We start from the raw sequence: 19,245 nt of genomic DNA on the forward strand, positions 1-19,245 counted from the left end.
AGTGTAACAGGAAGCAGTACAAAACACCTCCCAATAAGATATAAAAATATATACCAGACCAAATTCTGATGGGGAAATTCAGAAAAAAGTTAGCAAATCATTTGTCCCACCCAAGTTAGCAATGGAAGACAGATCTGTTGACCCTGGGTCAGGTGCCACAAGGCTGGTTGCTCCATTGCCAGTCTGAGTTGCTGATCTTGTGTAGAGGTCTAAGAAGAGGACCCAGGTAGGAAGGCCCTGCCTTGTCCACTGAGAAATGAGGATGTTCAGAAGCAAGCTAAAGCAGAGTACTCTAGGAGCAGAACACAATATCATTCCCAGCATCTTGCCTATTCTGCAAAGGCAGGAATACTAGCCCAAAGGTGAATCTACAACTTGGTCACCGAACTTTCCAGGTGGCTGAGAGTGCTAGCCATGTCTACAGCTGTTCAGACTCAAACTCAAGTTAGGAATTTACAGAACTCAGATTGGGGGAAGGAATCAACTTTGTTCTGGATCAGACTACTCTGGAAGCAATAAAAGCTTGCCAGTCCCCAGCCTGTCCCTGAGATCCCAGAATAGTACAAAACTCAACAATTGAATGGGGGTGGCTAGGTGGCACAGTAGATAGAGCGCCAAATCCGGCCTCAGACACGTAATAATTACCTAGCTGTGTGGCCTTGGGCAAACCACTTAACCCCATATGCCTTGCAAAAACTAAAAATGAGCAATAGGACCAGATCAAGTCTTCCCTCCAGATGTGATAGAGTCCAGCCCTAATATTAAAGTCCAAAGTCAGGGAGTAGGTGGAAAGAATGAACAAACAAAAATAATCCCATATTGTGGTGTTAAGCTAGCTCAAAGACACGCACCTAGAGTGACTCTGAAATCTATGAGTATAAAACCTCAGAAAAAAAATACAGCTTGGGTACAAATTCAACAAGAATTCCTGGAAGAGCTAAATCAAGAGTTAAAAAAAAAATTTAAAACATTTTTTGTCAATGAAATAACAGCATTAGAAAAAAAATACAAGAAATGTCAAGAAAGAAAACAATTGGGAGCGGCTAGGTGGCACAGTGGATAAAGCACCAGCCCTGGAGTCAGGAGTACCTGGGTTCAAATCCGGTCTCAGACACTTAATAATAACCTAGCTGTGTGGCCTTGGGCAAGCCACTTAACCCCACTGCCGTGCAAAAACCTAAAAAAAATTTAAAAAAAAAGAAAGAAAACAACTGGGGCATCTAGGTGGTGCAGTGGATAGAGCACTGGCCCTGGAGTCAGGAGTAGCTGAGTTCAAATCTGGCCTCAGACACTTAATAATTACCTAGCTGTGTGGCCTTGGGAAAGCCACTTAACCCCATTGCCTTGCAAAAAAAAAAAAAAAAAGGAAACCAATCAATGTAGGAAGGGATGTGGGGAATCTGGGACACTAATACATTGGTAGTAGGGCTGTGAGCTTATCTAACTTTTCTGGAGACAATCTGGAATTATGCCCAAAGGGCAATAAAAATGTGCATGCCCTTTGATCAATTAATACCATTACTGTGTCTATACCCTGAAGAGATCATAAAAAAAGGGTAAAAACATCACTTGTACAAAAAATATTCATAGCAGCCCTGTTTGTGGTAAGAATTGGAAATCAAGTGAGTGTCCATCAATTGGGGAATGGCTAAACAAAGTGTGGTATATGTATGTTATGGAATACAATTGTTCTATTAGAAACCAGGAGGTATGGGAATTCAGGGAAGCCCTGGGAGGATTTGCATGAACTGATGCTGAGTGAGATGAGCAGAACCAGAACACTGTATACCCTAACAGCAACATGGGAATGATGATCAACCTTAATGGACTTGCTCATTCCGATAATAGTGCAATAGTGCAATAATCAGGGACAAATTTGGGGTATCTGTGATGGAGAATATTATCTGTACCCAGAGAAAGCATTGTGGAGTTTAAACAAAGACCAAAGACTACTACCTTCAATTTTAAAAATAAAGTCCTCTTATGTACTACATAATTTTGCTATCTCTAATATTTTATTTTTTTCCTCAAGGATATGATTTTTCTTAATACATTAAATTTTTTTTTTTTTAGGTTTTTAAAAGGCAGTGGGGTTAATTGGCTTGCCCAAGGCCACACAGCTATAGGTAATTATTAGGTGTCTGAGACCGGTTTTGAACCCAGGTACTCCTGACTCCAGGGCAGGTGTTCTATCCACTGCGACACCTAAGCCGCCCCCAATACATTAAATTTTGATCAATGTATAGCATGGAAACAATGTAAAGATTATCAGACTGCCTTCTGTGTGTGTGGGGGGATTGTGAAATTCAAAAACTTACCAAAAAAATGATAGGCAGAAACTACTATTGTATATAATTGGAAAACAAATAAAATATTTATATAAAAAAATAAAAAATAAAGAAATGTCAGACATGGAAGAAAGAATTGGAGAGGGATTTATAACAACTTAGCATAAGACATGTAAAACTTGGGCCAAGCAAAGAACTCCCTGGAAATTAGAATGAAACAAATAGGAGTCAAATGACTATGATATAACACAATAAGAAATACTGAAACAAAGTCAGAAGACTGAAAAAAAATAGAAGAAAATATAAGGTATAATAGCAAAAACAGATCAAAGAGAAAAAGATCTAAGAATCATAGAATACCATGACTAGAAAGAGTCTAGATGCATTATTTTGAGAAATCTAAAAGAAATTCTCTCCATCTCTTAGAAACAAAGGACAAAGCAGGAATAGAAAGAATCCACTTGAAACTTCCTGAAATAAAATTCAAAATGAAAAGACCCAGTAGTGTCACAACCAAAATTTGGAGCTTCTAGGTGAAAAAACAAAGTACAGCAAAGCTTCTAAAAAGAAAGAAATCAAGTGTTTAGGAGCTAGATTCAGCAGCCACCACTATAAAGAAATAGAGAACTTGGAAGATGACATTCCAGAAGGCAAAACACATTGAGCTTACAGCTAGGAATAATTAACTCGGCAAAACTAAGAAACTCTCCAGTTTCTGAGGGGAATAAAATGGACTTTCTATGAAATAAAGGACTTACAAACATTCCTGATGAAAAGATCAGAGCTAGGTAGAAACAAGAGTTAAGAGAAACATAAAAAGATAAATAGGAATGACAATGAATAGAAACTAAATGAGAAGGAGTACCATTAGAAAAGGCCTGGGAATAGTTCTATTATATCTTGATAAATCTTAAGAATAAAAACAAAGAGGAAGAGAAATGTACTGAAGGGAGGGAGGATGGAGAAATTTATCTTATATAATCAGGATGCAGAAGTAGACCACCAGGGTGGCTAGGTGACGCAGTGGATAGAGCACTGGACCTGAAGTCAGGAGTACCTGAGTTCAAATTCAGCCTCAGACACTTAATTACCTAGCTGTGTGTCCTTGGGCAAGCCACTTAACCCCACTGCCTTGCAAAAACTAAAAAAATAAATAAATAAATAAAAATAAAAAGCTAAAATAAAATAAAAAAAATAAAAAGTAGACCACCTACAGAAACAAGGAGAAAGGGTGAAGGGGAAGTAGCTGACACTTCAACCTCATTATGTGAAGTAGTCTAAAGAAGGAATAATATACACATAACATCTGGGTACAGAAATACATTTCATTCAATGGGAAAATAGGAAGGAAAAGGGAGAAGGGGGAAATGAGAATTAGAAGGATAGTACATTAAGGGAGGGACTAATCTAAGCAAAACAAATTGTGGATGCACAAAATATAGCTCTTTTTGAAGTGGCAAAAAACAGGAATTGAAGGGGTACCTATCAACTGGGCAATGGCTAAGCAAGTTATGGTATAGAAATAAGGATGAGGATGAAACCAGAGAAACCTGGAAAGATTTACATGAAATCACTGCAGAGTGAAGTGAACAGAAATAGAAATAATTTTTATAATAACAGTAATGTGGTAAATTCAAACAACTTTAAAAGAATTGGGAATTTGAGAGGAAAAACATACTACCTACTTATTGATAAAAGGGGTGAAGGACACAACATGTAGAATGACAGACTTTTGCCAAGAAGTAGAGGGGGGATGTGAAGGTGGGGCTATGATGGTGGAGTGCAAGTTAACATTTTTCCCTTAATTACTCCACAATGACCTAGAAAGCAGGTTAGAGCAAATTGTCTTGGGAAAAAAAAAAATCAAGGAAAAGTGAGTCATTCTTCCAGGTCAGGGCAACTTAGCATTTTAGACAGAGAGGTCTGTGGAAGTTATTCAGGAGTACCAGCAAAATAGTGATGGTGAGAAGAAGCCCAGTGCTCAGAAACAGTAACAGGATAGAATGTCAGGCCAAAAAAGATCCAAGGGAATTTATGTACTTGCATAAGGAACAGGAATGGGTGCCATCTAGCAGCTCTGTTGTCCACTACCCAAGTCTGGGTCACAGCTCCTCTGTGAGGAGCTCCTGAGATCACAGGGGTCCTATTTGTGTACAAGCAAAGAACAAGTTCCAAAAACATGTATGTGACTCATATTCCAAGAGCATAGTGGGGACTCAGTTCTAACCTCTCACACAAACCCACAACTGAATAACCAGAGCAGGAGATGAAGACCAAAGGGGAGCAAAGTAATTCAGAAGCCCTGAGTCTGCAGATTCTCTTAACAAGCTAATAGTGACTGAGTCCAATTGCAATTTACTGAACCCCAAACACACACAACACAGCACAACAGATCCAAACTAGAGTCAGGAACTCATAGAACTTTGACAAAGAGCTCAGTCAACAGATTGCTCCTCAGATCTCACCCCTTTGGAAGCACTGAAAATTTACAGGCCCCCAGACTGAGCTGGGAGATGGCCAATGTGGAGATTTGTTTTGACTGACTATAGATGTTTGTAACAGGTTTTGTTTTTCCTTTAGCTCTCAATTAAGGGGGAAGATTTTTGCTGATTGAAAAAAAAGTAATAAAAAAACCCAATCCAAATGTCTTGTGTTATTAATGCCAAGAGAACCAACCAAACCCTACTCTAAATCATCAGTAGAGGAACTTATTGTGTTAGGCGGTATCTCTGGGGACTATAGATTTATTTATTATGAACTCAACTTGATCCAGGTTAAAATGTTTATGCTGATGCATCAGCATATATCATAGAAGTGTTGGAAAAATGCCAACTGTCACTAAGAAGAGCTGGTTGCGTACAATCTCCTGTTAAAGCAGCTCCTCATAGATATATATGTGGCCAGGATATTTGGAGTACCAGCAGTAATAACATGGGAGTTCTGCAGCCACCCAGCAGAATACCCTGACTTGTCCCCCCTCCCTTGTTCTGTTTATCCACTCTGAAGGATACAATCTCCTGCCTGTTTGATCACAGTCCCGGTTATCATGCAAACAATAAGAAGTTATGAATGTTGTTCAAAATTATTCTCATACTTTAATTCTTGCTTCAAACAGGTAAGGGAGTCTCGTCATACAGATTCAACATGACCCCTCAGCTCAGACTTCAAATCGACACAAGTCCAAGGTTTTAACAATGTACACCATTCCCTTCTTTATATATTTCTCCTTGCAGTAGACACTTATAATGTCTCCCTAAATCCATAGTAAATAGCTTTCAGCCAGTTCCCAGGTGTTGGCCACACCAGAAATGAAGTGGTTCCCTAAACTCAAGTAGTCCAGTGAGTGGGTATGAAGGCTAGTAAAAGTAAAATAGCAGATGATCCTGAGTCTATCAACTAGGTGGGATGCATTCTGAGAACCTGTTCTAGGGGGCAGCTAGGTGGCGCAGTGGATAAAGCACCCGCCCTGGAGTCAGGAGTACCTGGGTTCAAATCTGGTCTCAGACACTTAATAATTACTTAGCTGTGTGGCCTTGGGCAAGCCACTTAACCCCATTTGCCTTGCAAAAAAAAAAAACCTTAAAAAAAGTGAAATGAAGAACCTGTTCTAATGAAAGGGTACACCTGCTCAATGTTTCCCTCAAAACTACACTTTCTACTTTAAATGTTAAAACTATACTTTAATGTTCTCCTATGACTTTATCATTTGTATTCCCTGAAAGTATTTTTTCTATAAAATAAACATAACTTACGTTAAAAAATTATACTTGGGGGCGGCTAGGTGGCGCAGTGAATAGAGCACAGGCCTTGGAGTCAGGAGTACCTGGGTTCAAATCCCACCTCAGACACTTAATAATTACCTGTGTGGCCTTGGGCAAGCCACTTAAACTCCACTGCCTTGAAAAATCTAAAACCCCCCCCAAAAAACAAATTATACTTGAAGCTTTAGGATGGAAAGGGGCAAAGGGCATTCAAGAAATAAACAATTAGAAGGAAGAAAGGAAGTCTATTCTGGGTCAAGTCTTGTGCTAAGCACTTTACAAATATTATCTTCTTTCATCCTCATGTCATATCTGGGAGGTGGATGTCATTATCATCCCCATTTTACAATGAAGAAACTGAGGCAAACAGGGCTAAATGATTTGTCCAGGGTCACACAGCTAATTAAGTCTGATTTTTTTGTGACCCCATTTGGGGTTTTCTTGGCAAAGATACTAATGTATTTTAGCCATTTCCTTCTCCCTTCATTTTACAGATGAGGAAATCAAGGCAAACAGAGTTAGGTGATTTGCCCAGGGTCACACAACTAATCAGTGTCTCAGACCAGATTTGAATTCAGAAAGCTGAGTTGCAAGTATAAAAGATGGAGTTTTTCTAAAGTTGTGCTGGTTGTACACTGAATATATATTTGTAATCTTGTAATTGTTTACTAGTTTCTGAACAGAATCTTGCCCTTGTAGCTACTATGATATTTAAAAAAAAATAAATTTATACCTAGATTTCCCCATTACCCACAAATGGTAAGGTAAATCTCAAGGTCTGAGAGATTTTGCTTATGACCCATATTACTTTGAGTATACAAAGGGCCATTAGAATTATAAATTCTTAGCTAAGATTTGAGCTAGAATTTGACTTTGAAGGGCCTAATGCTCTGCTCCTATTTTCCTGCTCACTAAGAGGGCACAGAAAGTCTGGCCTAACAGCAAAGCTAAGAGCATCTTATGCCATGCTGGGTATAAACAACAGTCAGACCTCCAAGCACTTCCACACCAAAGAGATCCCCAATTAACAGATGAAACTGTGTTGAACCATAGTTAGGAGCTAATGAAATGGATTATCTCATTCAATAATAGCTCTCAGAAGTTCTAACTACTTGGTTCTAGGTCTATATAAAGGTCTCATCAATAGGGGGAAAATCTTTTAGTACCACTTTAAGAGATCACCCTAGATCTTGTGAACCCCTAATATTTTGTTTGCTGCCCAGATCAAGTCTTGAGTGAAGACCAGTTCTGAACACACAGGCATCACACCACCTCCTGACCTAGACTTCTTTGTCTCAGCAAAATCAATGGAAAAAGAATCTGAGTAAAATCTACTTCCACATCAAAAACCATTCATAGGAGCCTTGCAGGCTCCTTGCTGACTTAGAAAAACCACATATTCATAGTAACTATGTTCTGTATTTTTCGTAATATTTTCATCAGGTTCAGGATGTACTGGGGAGTGTGGTGAATGCAGTCTGCATATTTGCTACCTCTGAACTTGACCTGCCCAAGTTCACACAGCTAGGTAATTAGTAAGTGTCTGAGGTCATCTTTTAACTCAGAACCTCCTGACTCCAGGGCCAGTGCTGTATTCACTGCCACCTAGTTGCCCCAGGGTAAATCCCCCCGCCCCCCGCAAAGGGTTAAGGGTTGCAGTCTTTTAGTTTTCCCTGGTCCTAGGGTTCTCCAATTATATGACTGGAGTTCTCTATCATCCTGGGGCTGCTCTCTTGTCTCTCTTGTTCTAAGGATCCTGAATATCGATTCTATTTTGAGAGCTACCAGAGATTGATATCACTGAGTGAAACTAAGAGGAGAGCTTCAAAGGGGAAAAAGTAGAAGTAAAGAGAGAGAGATATACTTCTGGCATGAATGACCAGTCACTCTGAAGAGGGACTCCCAGTCCAGCAGTTACATTTTTGCTTTTCTCCAATTCCCCTGCTATGCCAACCATAAAGCAAAATAAAATTGCTTTCTGGTGCTCCCCAAGGTCACTGACAAGATCTGTAAGCTTCTGCACAACCTCCAAGATTTGCTGAAGATATGGATTTGCTAACATATTTCTTCTCTGTTTCTGATACTCTGTACTTATTAGTCTGAAATTGTTTTGTTCAGTTAACAGAAGAAAGCTGGCTCTATACTGAGCCCTTCCATGGCTTTAAAAACAAAAAAACTTCTCTCCAACCTGCAAGTCACAAGAAGTGCTAAGTGCAGGTCCCTAAACTACTATTGAGTGGCCTGGCCAGGACACACTTCTGTTTGGTTCCTCTTGAGTAGTTCTTTTCTTGGTCCTTGATGCAACAGACTCCTTGTTGTCATGCCACTTCCAAATTTCTACCATAAAGGTCTCCTTCTCCAACCTTAAACTAGATTTAAGTTCCTATTATATAATACAGCCTTTGCCACATCTTTTAATGCTTGTACCACCTCTGGGTATTCATTCTCTAATAAAATAACCATTGTTAAATGAAGGAATTACTTGTTAAACTGCTTCTTACATGCCAAATACTGGGAGGCACCAATGAGAACTCATTTGGTCCTCATGACCATCTTGGGAGATAGGTGCTGTTATCATCCTCATTCTACAGATGAGGAAATGAAACCCAGGCTCACACAGCTCCTAGGTGTTTGAGGCCAGTTTTGCTGAGTTACTACTACCTACCACTTATGCTACCTGGGTGTCCCTAAAAGCGAAATTTGAACCCAAGTCTTCCTGGTTCCTGGCCCAATGTTCTATCCATTCTGCTTCATTCCTCTGAAGGCCTTCATTCATTCATTCACTCAAATGTTAAGTACTTACTGTGTACAAGCACCATATTAGACTTTTAGAGAAAGCACAAGGATATAATCATGGAATTTAGAGACTATGTGCTTTAGAAGAATCTGGTAAATTGAATGAACTTGCTGCATCTGTCAGCCCTCAGATGGGGCAGACAAGGGAAAATGTCATCTTTCTTCCTTGTCCTTCTTATTTTATAATTCTACACTGGTTCAAAGTCTCAAAAACTTTATTACTTACCTTTTTCATTGTGTCTGTTTAAGTGGAAGGTGGGAATAATTGCCTGATACTGAGGTCCAATCATGATCTCCTGAAAAGTTAATGCCAAAAGAATTACCCACCATAATAGGGCACAATAGGGACTTCATGAGGTTACCAGCATGCAGATAGGCTGGTGCTATTTCTCAAGAATCTTGCTTGCTTTCCCCAAAATGCATGCAGGTCAATTCCCTTTGAGGGTCCTCCCAGGGGTATATCTTTGTTGGTTCCTCCTTTGATAACACACCCAGTCCTATCCAAATGGTTTGGGAAGAGGAAACCATCATCTATCACTGTCATCACTTCAGAGGAAACAGACTCAAAGAAGTGCATTGACTTTCATAGATTCAATCCTTTTCCCCTTATGCTAAAAGCTGCCACCCCCCCCCCCCCGCCAAAATGATTCTCAGAAATGCTAAGGAGAGCCTGCTGATGTGGGCCTGAGGTTCTCTTAGGCTCCCATCCCACCTCAAAATGTCTGGTTTTAGAGAGTCTCTCATGGATCACTCACTTTCTTACAATCATTGGAGGGCAAAGAGTCTTCTTCTGAGTCAGATGAGGAAGAAAAACAAGCCTCTTTGTCTTCATCAGCAAGGAAATGTGCTTTGGGAAGAGGACAACAGTAACACACGGGCAGTTATAAACTGACTTGTAGCACTGCATTACTCTATACTACAAACAGGCCATAAATAATGAAGAATGGCAGTGCATACCTCTAGAGACAAAGGACTGCATAGATTTTTCTATACTGTGAGTTTGGGAGAACAAGGATTATTTTCCTCATTTGTTCATGAGAACTAAGATTTAGCCCTGGGTTCTAATTATGTGAATCTGAGCTGGGGTACATGAGCAACATCCCTTGGAGAGGGCCAATTCTTCATTGGGGTTCTCCCCAACTGCACATCCCCTTGCCCTTCCCCCAAAAGAGGCTGAATTGAAAGTCCCCTCCTAGCATGTCCATCTGTTTGGTTCTATGCTCTACACTCATCAAAATTCTCAAGCAACATCAGCAATAAAACCTACAACTGGCCTGGTTGGGGAACAGGTCCGATGCATCATGGGAAGTGACAGATGGGGTCAGGTCATCAGCTGATGACTGTGTCTCCTCCTCTTCTTCCCCTGAAAGTAAATCCTTCGCTATTTGTTCCTTTAAACAAGAAAGAAAAAAATATTTTTTTTCAAACTTGAGGTCCAGAACAAAGTAAAGGTTTTCCCTGGGTCCTCTAAGTATAAGGTTTAGTGCCTTGCCCCCCAACCTCATTAAACCCCTCAGGGAATTCTCTTCAAGAGAGTTCTACAAATGGGCCTCCTGGATAATCTTTCTGCACCCCTAGGCAGATCATGTTGCCTGAGGTGTACAGGCCATGATGTTCTATGGAAATCTTTGTGTTCTCTTCCTTTAACCAATCTTCCTTCTGGTCTCACTTCTTATCTAGGGTGAGCTAACATTCCTCAGGACCAAGGCAAAGAAACCCAAAATGAGAATTTATCCTGAGAAAATCAGCAAGACAGATTTTGTTAATTTTACATAGTTGTTACATTTGAGCAGGATTCACAAGGTTAGTCAAACAAAAAAACTGCCTTGATATGAATAACAAGGACAATTTTGATTCTACACCAATTTGTAATCTTTTCAAGTGATCTGTCTCTGTTCTACTGTTCTCCCTTACCTTATCCAGGGTCATATCTGGAAGGTTTGGGGCAATGTCATTTCCTTCACTCTCCTGCTCTGAAATTGGATCTGATGCTTCATAGCCATAGAGTGCAAGCAGTTCTTCAAATGGCATGTCGCTGCTCTGAGGGAGAAGATAAAACATCACCAAGGGATACAGAGGGTCCAAGTACTATGACCTTTATTCATAAGCCAGGATTTAAGAGGAAACTTCTTAACATTTTATGCTCCATGGTTTCTGCAAGGGCTGGGTTCTAGCATCCTTTGGAAAAGGGACAGGGTATCACCCCACTCCCAATGGCTTGGAAGACTACCTCTTCCCAAAAGGGTATGGTTAAGATTCTAGGAACATTGAAAGGAAGCAGCTCTAGGGAGGAGTCTGGGCTACTCCAATTATTCATACTACTGGCCTACTGCCCCAAGGCACTTTGGTAGGGTGAATGGAATCTTTATCTTGGGGGGGGGGTACTCTCTCCCTCTTTTCATGGGGGAATCTTATCTCCCCACACCCCCTCCCCCTACCAAAAAAAGAACCAGATAAGGATTTCAGTTGTTCAAGTTTCCACTCTTATTCCCAGGCCCTGTCAGATTATGCTGTTCTCCATACCACAGTGAGGGGACAAGAAACCTGGGATGGATGAGAAGCTGGCTGCCCCAGGACCATTTTTTCCTAGCCTGTCCAGATCCATCTAGTTGTGTACCTGAGATGTGCTGAAGCTTTTCTCCAGTTCTTCTAATGACTTTTCTTTGTTCCGTGTTTCACTTTCCTGTTCTTCTTGGATATCGTAGTTTTGGGACAAGATCTCTGATAAGTTGAAACGATGGTCATCAGAGCCCATGGACTCAACTGTAGGAGTACAATCTGATTCAGTTTCCCTAACTTGTAGGAAACTAGCTGTTCAATGGAGTAAAGTCCCTGTTCCCCCATCCCCAAATATGCCTTTTTTGCAATCCTACTAATCTTTTAAAAGGCCAAGCTCAAAAGTAGCCTGCCCTCATGAAGTAGTCCCTATTGCCTCAATTGGAAGTGATTCCTTCATCATTTGATTTGAGTCATTTATATGCTTAAGTATTAATCTGAATAATGTCTGGTATCTGTCCTAGTAAACTGAAGTTCTCTAAGGCAAGGGATCCCCTAGAGCCACATAAGAAGTCCTTAACATATATTTGTTGAGTTTAAGTCTGGTATATCAACAACATGAATGATTCCAAGAAAATATACCTAACTTCTCTAGTACTAGGTACTAAGATGAGAAAAACAGAAACCTTTAAGGCAACTGGTAAAGAGTCTTAGAAATTTGTGGGAATAACACAAAAGCATTATTTTTATAAGTAACTTCAGTAACTATCCACTAACCTTTTCCTTGATCACTATTCACCCCAGAAAAGCCAATCTAGGTCCCAGTCCTGCCCACACTGCTTTCCTTACTTTAGCTTTCCAGCTTTATATTATCACTTGCTACTGCAGATTTACATAAACCACAAATCAAATCAATCATTTAAGGGTTAGATCTGACTCATGAAAGAGGTCTGAATCTTATCCCTTGACACCAGCCATATATAAAGGGCTGTCAATTGCGCTACAACTGTTTTTGCCATCATGTTTCCCCTTCGCCCCCTTGTTTGGTCAAGCAAGTCATGAGGCTAAAGAGAACTGTTTGCCAGGAAGAAGCAGAGAATCTGGAATAGAACCCAGTATTCTTCTCTGCCTTGGGTTCTCACTGGCCTAGGAGGGAGAAGCAAGGGGTGGGTGGGTCCTGCCTAAGCCCTGGGCAGTCTCCACTCACCAGCTTGTCCCAAAACAAACAAACAGCACTGAAGTTAGAGACCCAGCTGCCAGGTGACAATGGAGGAGGGGACTGGTCTCAGCCTTGGCACTCAAGTGCCAGGGTGCCCGTGCCCGTGGCTGGAAGCATAAAGGGAAGCCATGAAAACTTGAGGGCAAATACCTGCTGCTGTCTGCAGGCCGGGCTCCCCGGGGCATAGGCTGTGAGCTGGGTAGGAGACCACCCGCGGGCTCTGCCTCCCCGCCGAGGCCTATGGAAGGAAACAGACACCAATGGATCACATGATGGTCTGCCAGAAATTGTTCCCTACTTCCTCGTGCCCCATTTCTACCCAGAGACTTCTTGATATTCAAACTCCACCTCCCTCATTTCCCCTCTCACCATTTACTCTGGACTCTGGAAAAATTGTTGCCAGACTGTGAAGTCTAAATGAACCAACAGCTTCAGTGACTTGGTTGGGGAAACTTTAGGAACGTGACTTTAATGATGATTCAGTCATTGAAGGGACAAAAGTCAGAGTGTACATTTCCACAAGTACTAGTAGTCCAGCCTCAGCACAACGAGTTCACATCAGAAGGGAGATGACCTTAAGGTACATACTTTTGGGTACTGATAGAAACTAAATCATCCTGGGCTATACAACCAGCCTTTTATACCAAAGCCCATATGACAGAATGGGCAAGAGATGCTAAAATGTGCCAAAGAATGGAAAGGCTTTGTGGTGCTTAACTTTCTTCTATGTAGACAACTTCCAGCGAGGAGAGAGGGGGAGGAAGGCAAGAAGAAAGGGGCTTATTAAGCACCGATTACAGGTCAGACACTGAGCTAAGCACTTTACCAGATCATCCTCACAACATATTTGAGAGGTAGATAATAACTACCACGTTATTTTACAGATGAGAAAACTGAGGCACAGACAAGTGAAGTGAGTTGCTGTGGATCACACAACCACGGTCCTGAAGATGGATCTTAATTCAGGTTTTCCTGACTCCAGGCTCAGTACTCTGCCCATTGTACCACCTAGCTGCCTTTAGAGGAATGGTCTCTCATTATGAAAAGTAACACCTACTCTCCACTAATAATTAGGGAGTCTTTCTCCCTAACTCTAGACATCAGACAATTTATTTAATCTTCCCAACTTTTCCTTTGATCTATTCTTAAAAAACAAAACAAAAACCAAACCAATTTTTTCAGTGATCTCTGGTTACCCCCGGGGTGCCCCCTCATTAGAATCTTTCAAAATCTTGCAACTGATTCCAACAATGTTGCCACTCCTCAAAACTTGCTTTTGGGAACTGTTTTCAAGGCCTATTTTGTCTTCTATCTTCAATACTGGCAAATCTTTGTTTTGCAAGTCAATATGAACTTCAGAAATAATGTCATTTGGAACTAAATCTGAACAAAGCAGAAAGAACTGTGTCTGTATGTGTTGTATAAAAATAAATACAACTGAAGTAATTAAGTGCCTTGTCTAGGTTCACAGAACTAGTATCTTGAATGAGTTATGAACAGGGGTCTTGCTGACTCCCAAGTCTAGGACCACAGGGGCAGCTAAATGGCACAGTGGATAGAGCACAGGCCCTGGAGTCAGGACTACCTGAGTTCAAATCCTGCCTCAGACACTTAATAATTACCTAGCTGTGTGGCCTTGGGCAAGCCACTTAACCCTATTGCCTTGCAAAAACCTAAAAAAACAAAAACAAACAAACCAAGTCCAGGACCACACCAATGCTTTAAAATATTTCTCTTGGAGACTGGAAGGAATAAGTCATAAAAGACTAAGTAAAGCAGGGGTTAAGGGACCTTCTCAGTTCCATCACTGGCTTAGTTCATATGCCACATCATTTAACCTATCTGTAAAAGGTGCAATATAAATGTTAGGTGAATGTTGCGTAAACTGTAAAAGGAGATAGAATGAAAGTACTTAGGTTTCTGGGAACTCCATAGGTGATTATAATAAAGCTCTCATATCCTTCCCATTGTTCAATCAAATAAAGTATTTAAGGAATAATTTCAGGATCCTTTAGAATAATCTTAGAATCTCTAGTTTTCTTCCAAGTTCAGCTCAATTCATCCTTCTACATGAATCTGTCCCAAAGCTCTCAGCTTAATAAATGCTTGTTGATGAACTGATATCTTAGATCAAAGTCACAAGACTGATTTTCCTAGAGTTTCTAGACTGGCTGTGAAAGAAGTTTCTGATGTGATTTAAGTAATGGTGGGGTAACTTATGCCACGGTACCAGTGGCCCTACTAGTCCAACTCAACTTTGGGAAAAAAACATTCTCACATGCTTTTGAATCCAGGGGAAATCTCTGCTCTAAATATTCTGAAGCAACTGGCTGCCTTTGAGAACTCAAGGGTCCCCACAGCCCCACAACCACAGAGTGGTTTTATGACAATAACAAAGCCTTCAAAAACATTTATTCAGCCTTTCAATGTGCCAGGCAAACCCTGGGTATGGGTAGAGTTTAGCCCAAGTCTACTCTCAGGATGCACCTTCTTTGAGTGTGTTTCGACCTACCAAAGTTTCCCATGCAGTATTCCTAAGCAACCCTATACTATCTGAAGGGCAGCCCTGTCTGCTTTAATACCTCAGTTTTAATTCAAGCTCTCTTCTTGGGGGCAGAAGTCAAGATTTTTTTTTATAAACTCAAGACCATGCCATTGTTTTGAATATTCTGTTAATACCTGGCTATGACTGGAGAGCACAAGAGCCAGGTTGACTGGGGATACCCACAAAGTAGTATCATACCTTAGAGAAGTTGAGTTCATGATAATTTCTGAATTCCTCTATAACAAGTGAACAGATGTATAGCCTCCAAGAGTGTCTACTTGGACATAATTAAGACACTGAACAGTCTTGGTGTCATCCTTTTAAAAGCACTAGGAAAGTCAGACAGATCTCATATTGCATTAAGCATCTTAATCATATCTTATCTCCCTCATCAAAATGAGAAGGCATCATGTCTTGTGTTTCTCTTGCATTCTTAGGTCCCTTCCCGCCTCCCAAGCCCCTGACCCAGCAGAATCACCCAAATGCTTGTTGACTGAAAAAAATGTGGAAGACAGGATAAAACAAAGGGGTACAAAATGTTGGCAGCAAGAACAAAGATCCCCATCCCCCATGGTTGAACCTTCCCCAACCCAACCATGCTTTAATAACAGGGCAAAGCTGTTGCTCCTGATGGAATTGTCTGATGGGTCTCTGATGTAAATCACTTTAATTTTCCCATGAAGTTGACAGTACTGCCCTGCCCAGCTAGTAAAACTGAAGAAGATGCTTCTAATGGCAGATGGATTTATGGCCATTTCTAGGACCAGAAAGCCAGGGAATGCATGCTGGTGCTCAAAAGACTTTATGCCCTCCTCATAGAAATACTGTGCTTCCCCAAAGAATACTGGCAATCACAAGGCCCACTCTGCCACAATGGGCAGAAGAGTCTGGTGGAAACTCTTCCACAGAGCTCTAAGAATCAACTGTGCTCTTGTGTTACTGGCCATTAGGTAAAGCAACCATTCATGATTATTTTCCCAGTGGTAACCCTGGACCAATCATTTTTCTTTTCTTTTTAAAATAAAATTAGTCAAGAGATGATGAGGCTATAGTTATAATTCCTTCAGGAACTGATATATCCTATCTGATCTTGCACCCATCAGGCCAAGGCTTAGGTACCTTTTAGCTCTGAGTTTCAATTGAAGAACTTGTTCTGATACAATAGGCAGAAGACAAAGCAAAGAAAGCCAACACTCAAAATCCTCAAGTACCTTCTGCTGAGCAAAGAATAAATTCAAGTCCAAACTCTTCAGATGGTCATCTTCAATCTGAATGCACCCTACCTTTGTGGCCTTACTCTTTCATGTCCCAATTTGGCAGGTGCAAAATGTACTATTGGGTGCACCCAGGCATGTCTTTCAATTTCTTCTCTCTACATTTTCTCAAACTTTCCTTTTCCTGGACTGATTTCCCTGGGTCACTAAATCACCTGTCAAAATTCTCATATTTATTCTTCAAGGCCCAATTCAAAATGAAACCTCCTCTTTGAAGTTCTCCCTGAATCTATCAAGTGTAAATATCTGTCATCTTCATCTCTGAACCCCCTTGGCACTCTGTAAATCCTAGTAATAATAAATGCTAATATTTAGCCTCTGCTACATACTAATTGTGTGAATCTAGGCAAGTCACCTAACCCTTCTGTATTCTAGATACATCTAAGACTTCAAGTGGAAGCAAAAGTATAATTTGCATTACTAGAGAGAGTTCTCTACACCAAAGAAGTCACAGGTCTAATTTCTATCCCCTTAAGGATTATGAGTGCCTACATGCCATGAAGCTTACAGAAGAACATGGGCAAGAACAAGATGAACAAACCTGGATGGATTGCAATCTGAATCTTTGAAGAGGACATTGCTCACAAATCTGTTTGAGTATTTTTTAGGCTTATAAAACCTTTTCTGCATAATAAACCTGGATTATCCTCATCCCTATCATATGGATAAGGAAATTCAAATCCAATTTAAAGTTAAAAGATAATGGTAATATCATCTAGCATTTACATGGTACTTTAAGGTTTCAAAGTACTTTAACCTTATTGCTCTTCACAACAACTTTGGGAGGTAGGTGCTGCTACTATCATTGCAGATAAGGAAACTAAGGTAGGACAGCCTTTAAATGACTAGGTCCAGACTCATGCAGCTAATAAGTGTCTAAGGATAGATCTGAACTCAAGTCTTCCTAACTCCAGGTCAAGTGTTTTATCCACTGAGCCTAGCTTTCTCAAATCCTGAGTCAGGTCAAGGACTCAAGTGACCTTCCCTATGCCCAGAGTTCTTTTGACTATCAGACACTGCCTTCCCTCTGGTAATTAAGTAGTGAGCAGTGCTGGGTTATTCTAAGCCTCTTAATATTCAAGACCCAAGACAATCCAGCTCAGGCCTGCTTCTATCATACATACTCTTCCTTCCACAAACTCTAAATTCTGGTAAAAATGGAATTATTTTTGATCCTCAGTTTTGGTCTTCATTCTCCCATCTCTTTTCTCTATCTCCTGTTTCAGTCTTTTCCTTCCTTCAAAGTCTCCTTCCACATATTCTAAATTCCAGTAAACTGGAATTTTTCTTAATCCTGTCTTGGTCTTCATTCTCCCACCTCTGTCTCTCTCTCTCCTACCTCCTGTTTCAGTCTTTCCCTTCCTTCAAAGTATCAATGAGGTGCCACCTCTCAAATGAAATCTTGCCTTTCTTAAAACCTTTCTCAGTCCTCAAAGTAATCTTTCACTCCCTAAAATTCCTCTCTGTGGAATTCCATTTCACTCCTTTTTTGCACAGTTCACTGTGACTATCTTAATAACACGTTAAGTTTCTTGAGAACAAGGTAAAGCTACTTTGTAGCTTCTATGAACATTGAAAGCTTTAGAAGGGCCACCTGAATGAATCCCTCCGGTCTGCGATCCAGGTGGCTCAGCAGCGACCACCACAAGTTGCCCGGAGTGGCCCGATGGCTCTGGGGCAGCCCAGCCGCTGCCCAGCCCCTGCCCACCCCCTGCTCTCCTGAAGGGGATGCCTTCGGTTCTGCAGATCTTCATGGGGCACCCACCCTCCAGATTTTGCCAGAGGCCACCTGGCCAGGGAAGGCCCCCTCGTCTTCTCCGGGGTCCCCCACTTCTCTGAGGGGAGCAGCAGATCGGGCTCCCAGCCCCATTCTGGCCCACTGACTCACTGCCCCCCGATTTCCCTGCCAGGCTTTTTCCGGCGCTGCCCTCTTGGGGGGGTGTCAGGTCCAGAGGCCCCTTCCTCCCCTCTCCCCTCTCCCCTCCCCACGCCCGCCTGGGCGGGGTCCCGGGCCTACCAAAAAGTTTCCCGCCGCCCCCCCCCCGGGGTGGGGGGCAGCCGGGCGGCGCCGCGCCCCTCGCCCCCGGCTCGGGAGGCCGCGCCCCGCCGCACCCCGCCAGGCCCGGGGCCGCCGCGGCTCGCGGGGCGCCCGCAAAGTTTGCAGAGGCGCCGCGGGGCCGGGGGCGAGGGGCGCGGGCTGCGGGGCGCGGCGGGAGGGGGCCAGGTCCCGGCGACTCCCGCACCCCCGCACCCCCTTCCGCGGGGCCGCCAAGCCCCCCGGCTCGGGCTCCGCAAAGTTTGCGAGCGCCGCCCCCTCCCCGGCCGCCCCCTCCCCGGCGCGGGCTCGCGCCCTCCCCTCCCCCTCCCAGCCCGGCCCCAACTCCGCTCCCCCCCCCCCCCCCCCCCCGCAGCCAGCCCGCTCCTCCGCCCCCCCGCCCAGCAGAGCCAGCCGGCCACGCACATGCGCACCCCGGCCCGCGGCTCACTATTGCGCCGCCGCGGCGCTCGGCCCGCGGCTCGCTATGTGGCAGCCGGGGGCGGTTGGCGGTTGGGGGGGGAGGAGAGCTGCGCGCGGCCCCTGCGGGAGGCGGCCCGGCTCGGGTCCTCGCGCCCCGCTTTCACACCCTCCCCCGCCCCCGGCCCGGCCCCTGTCCCCATCTGTGTCTCGTCCGCCGCGGGCCGAGGGGCCGCGGCCCCCGGGAGGTGGGGGCTGGGGGGGGCACAGCGGCGGCGGCGGGCGGTCCTCGGCCAACCCCGGTTCACTCACCTCCGCCATGGCCGTGTGTGAGCGGGAGGCGACGGCCGCGCCGGGAGCCCCGGATGTGAAGCCGCCCGCTCATTGGCTGCCGCCGCCTCCATCAGGAGG

At 43.0% G+C, this 19,245-nt stretch overlaps 1 protein-coding gene across 9 annotated transcripts in view; it reads right to left on the reverse strand.

The window, feature by feature from the left end:
- The window catches only part of MIER2 (MIER family member 2), a 45,899-nt gene extending 26,654 nt beyond the window's left edge, over nt 1-19,245 (reverse strand). For 2 of the 9 annotated variants that reach the window (XM_074204910.1, XM_074204908.1), the window contains exons 1-7: nt 19,147-19,236; nt 12,711-12,798; nt 11,463-11,608; nt 10,760-10,885; nt 10,113-10,236; nt 9,601-9,692; nt 9,072-9,141 (exon numbers count right to left, since the gene is read on the reverse strand). In XM_074204910.1, the coding sequence (XP_074061011.1) occupies nt 9,072-9,141; nt 9,601-9,692; nt 10,113-10,236; nt 10,760-10,885; nt 11,463-11,608; nt 12,711-12,798; nt 19,147-19,155 (655 nt within the window). In that variant the 5' untranslated portion in view covers nt 19,156-19,236. Of the gene's footprint in view, nt 1-9,071; nt 9,142-9,600; nt 9,693-10,112; nt 10,237-10,759; nt 10,886-11,462; nt 11,609-12,710; nt 18,117-18,396; nt 18,474-19,146 lie in introns of those variants that run through there. The other 7 variants (XM_074204912.1, XM_074204917.1, XM_074204916.1 and 4 more) reach the window with 7 other exon arrangements.

This window comes from Macrotis lagotis, chromosome X (assembly GCF_037893015.1).
Source record: "Macrotis lagotis isolate mMagLag1 chromosome X, bilby.v1.9.chrom.fasta, whole genome shotgun sequence".
NCBI lineage: Eukaryota > Metazoa > Chordata > Mammalia > Peramelemorphia > Peramelidae > Macrotis > Macrotis lagotis.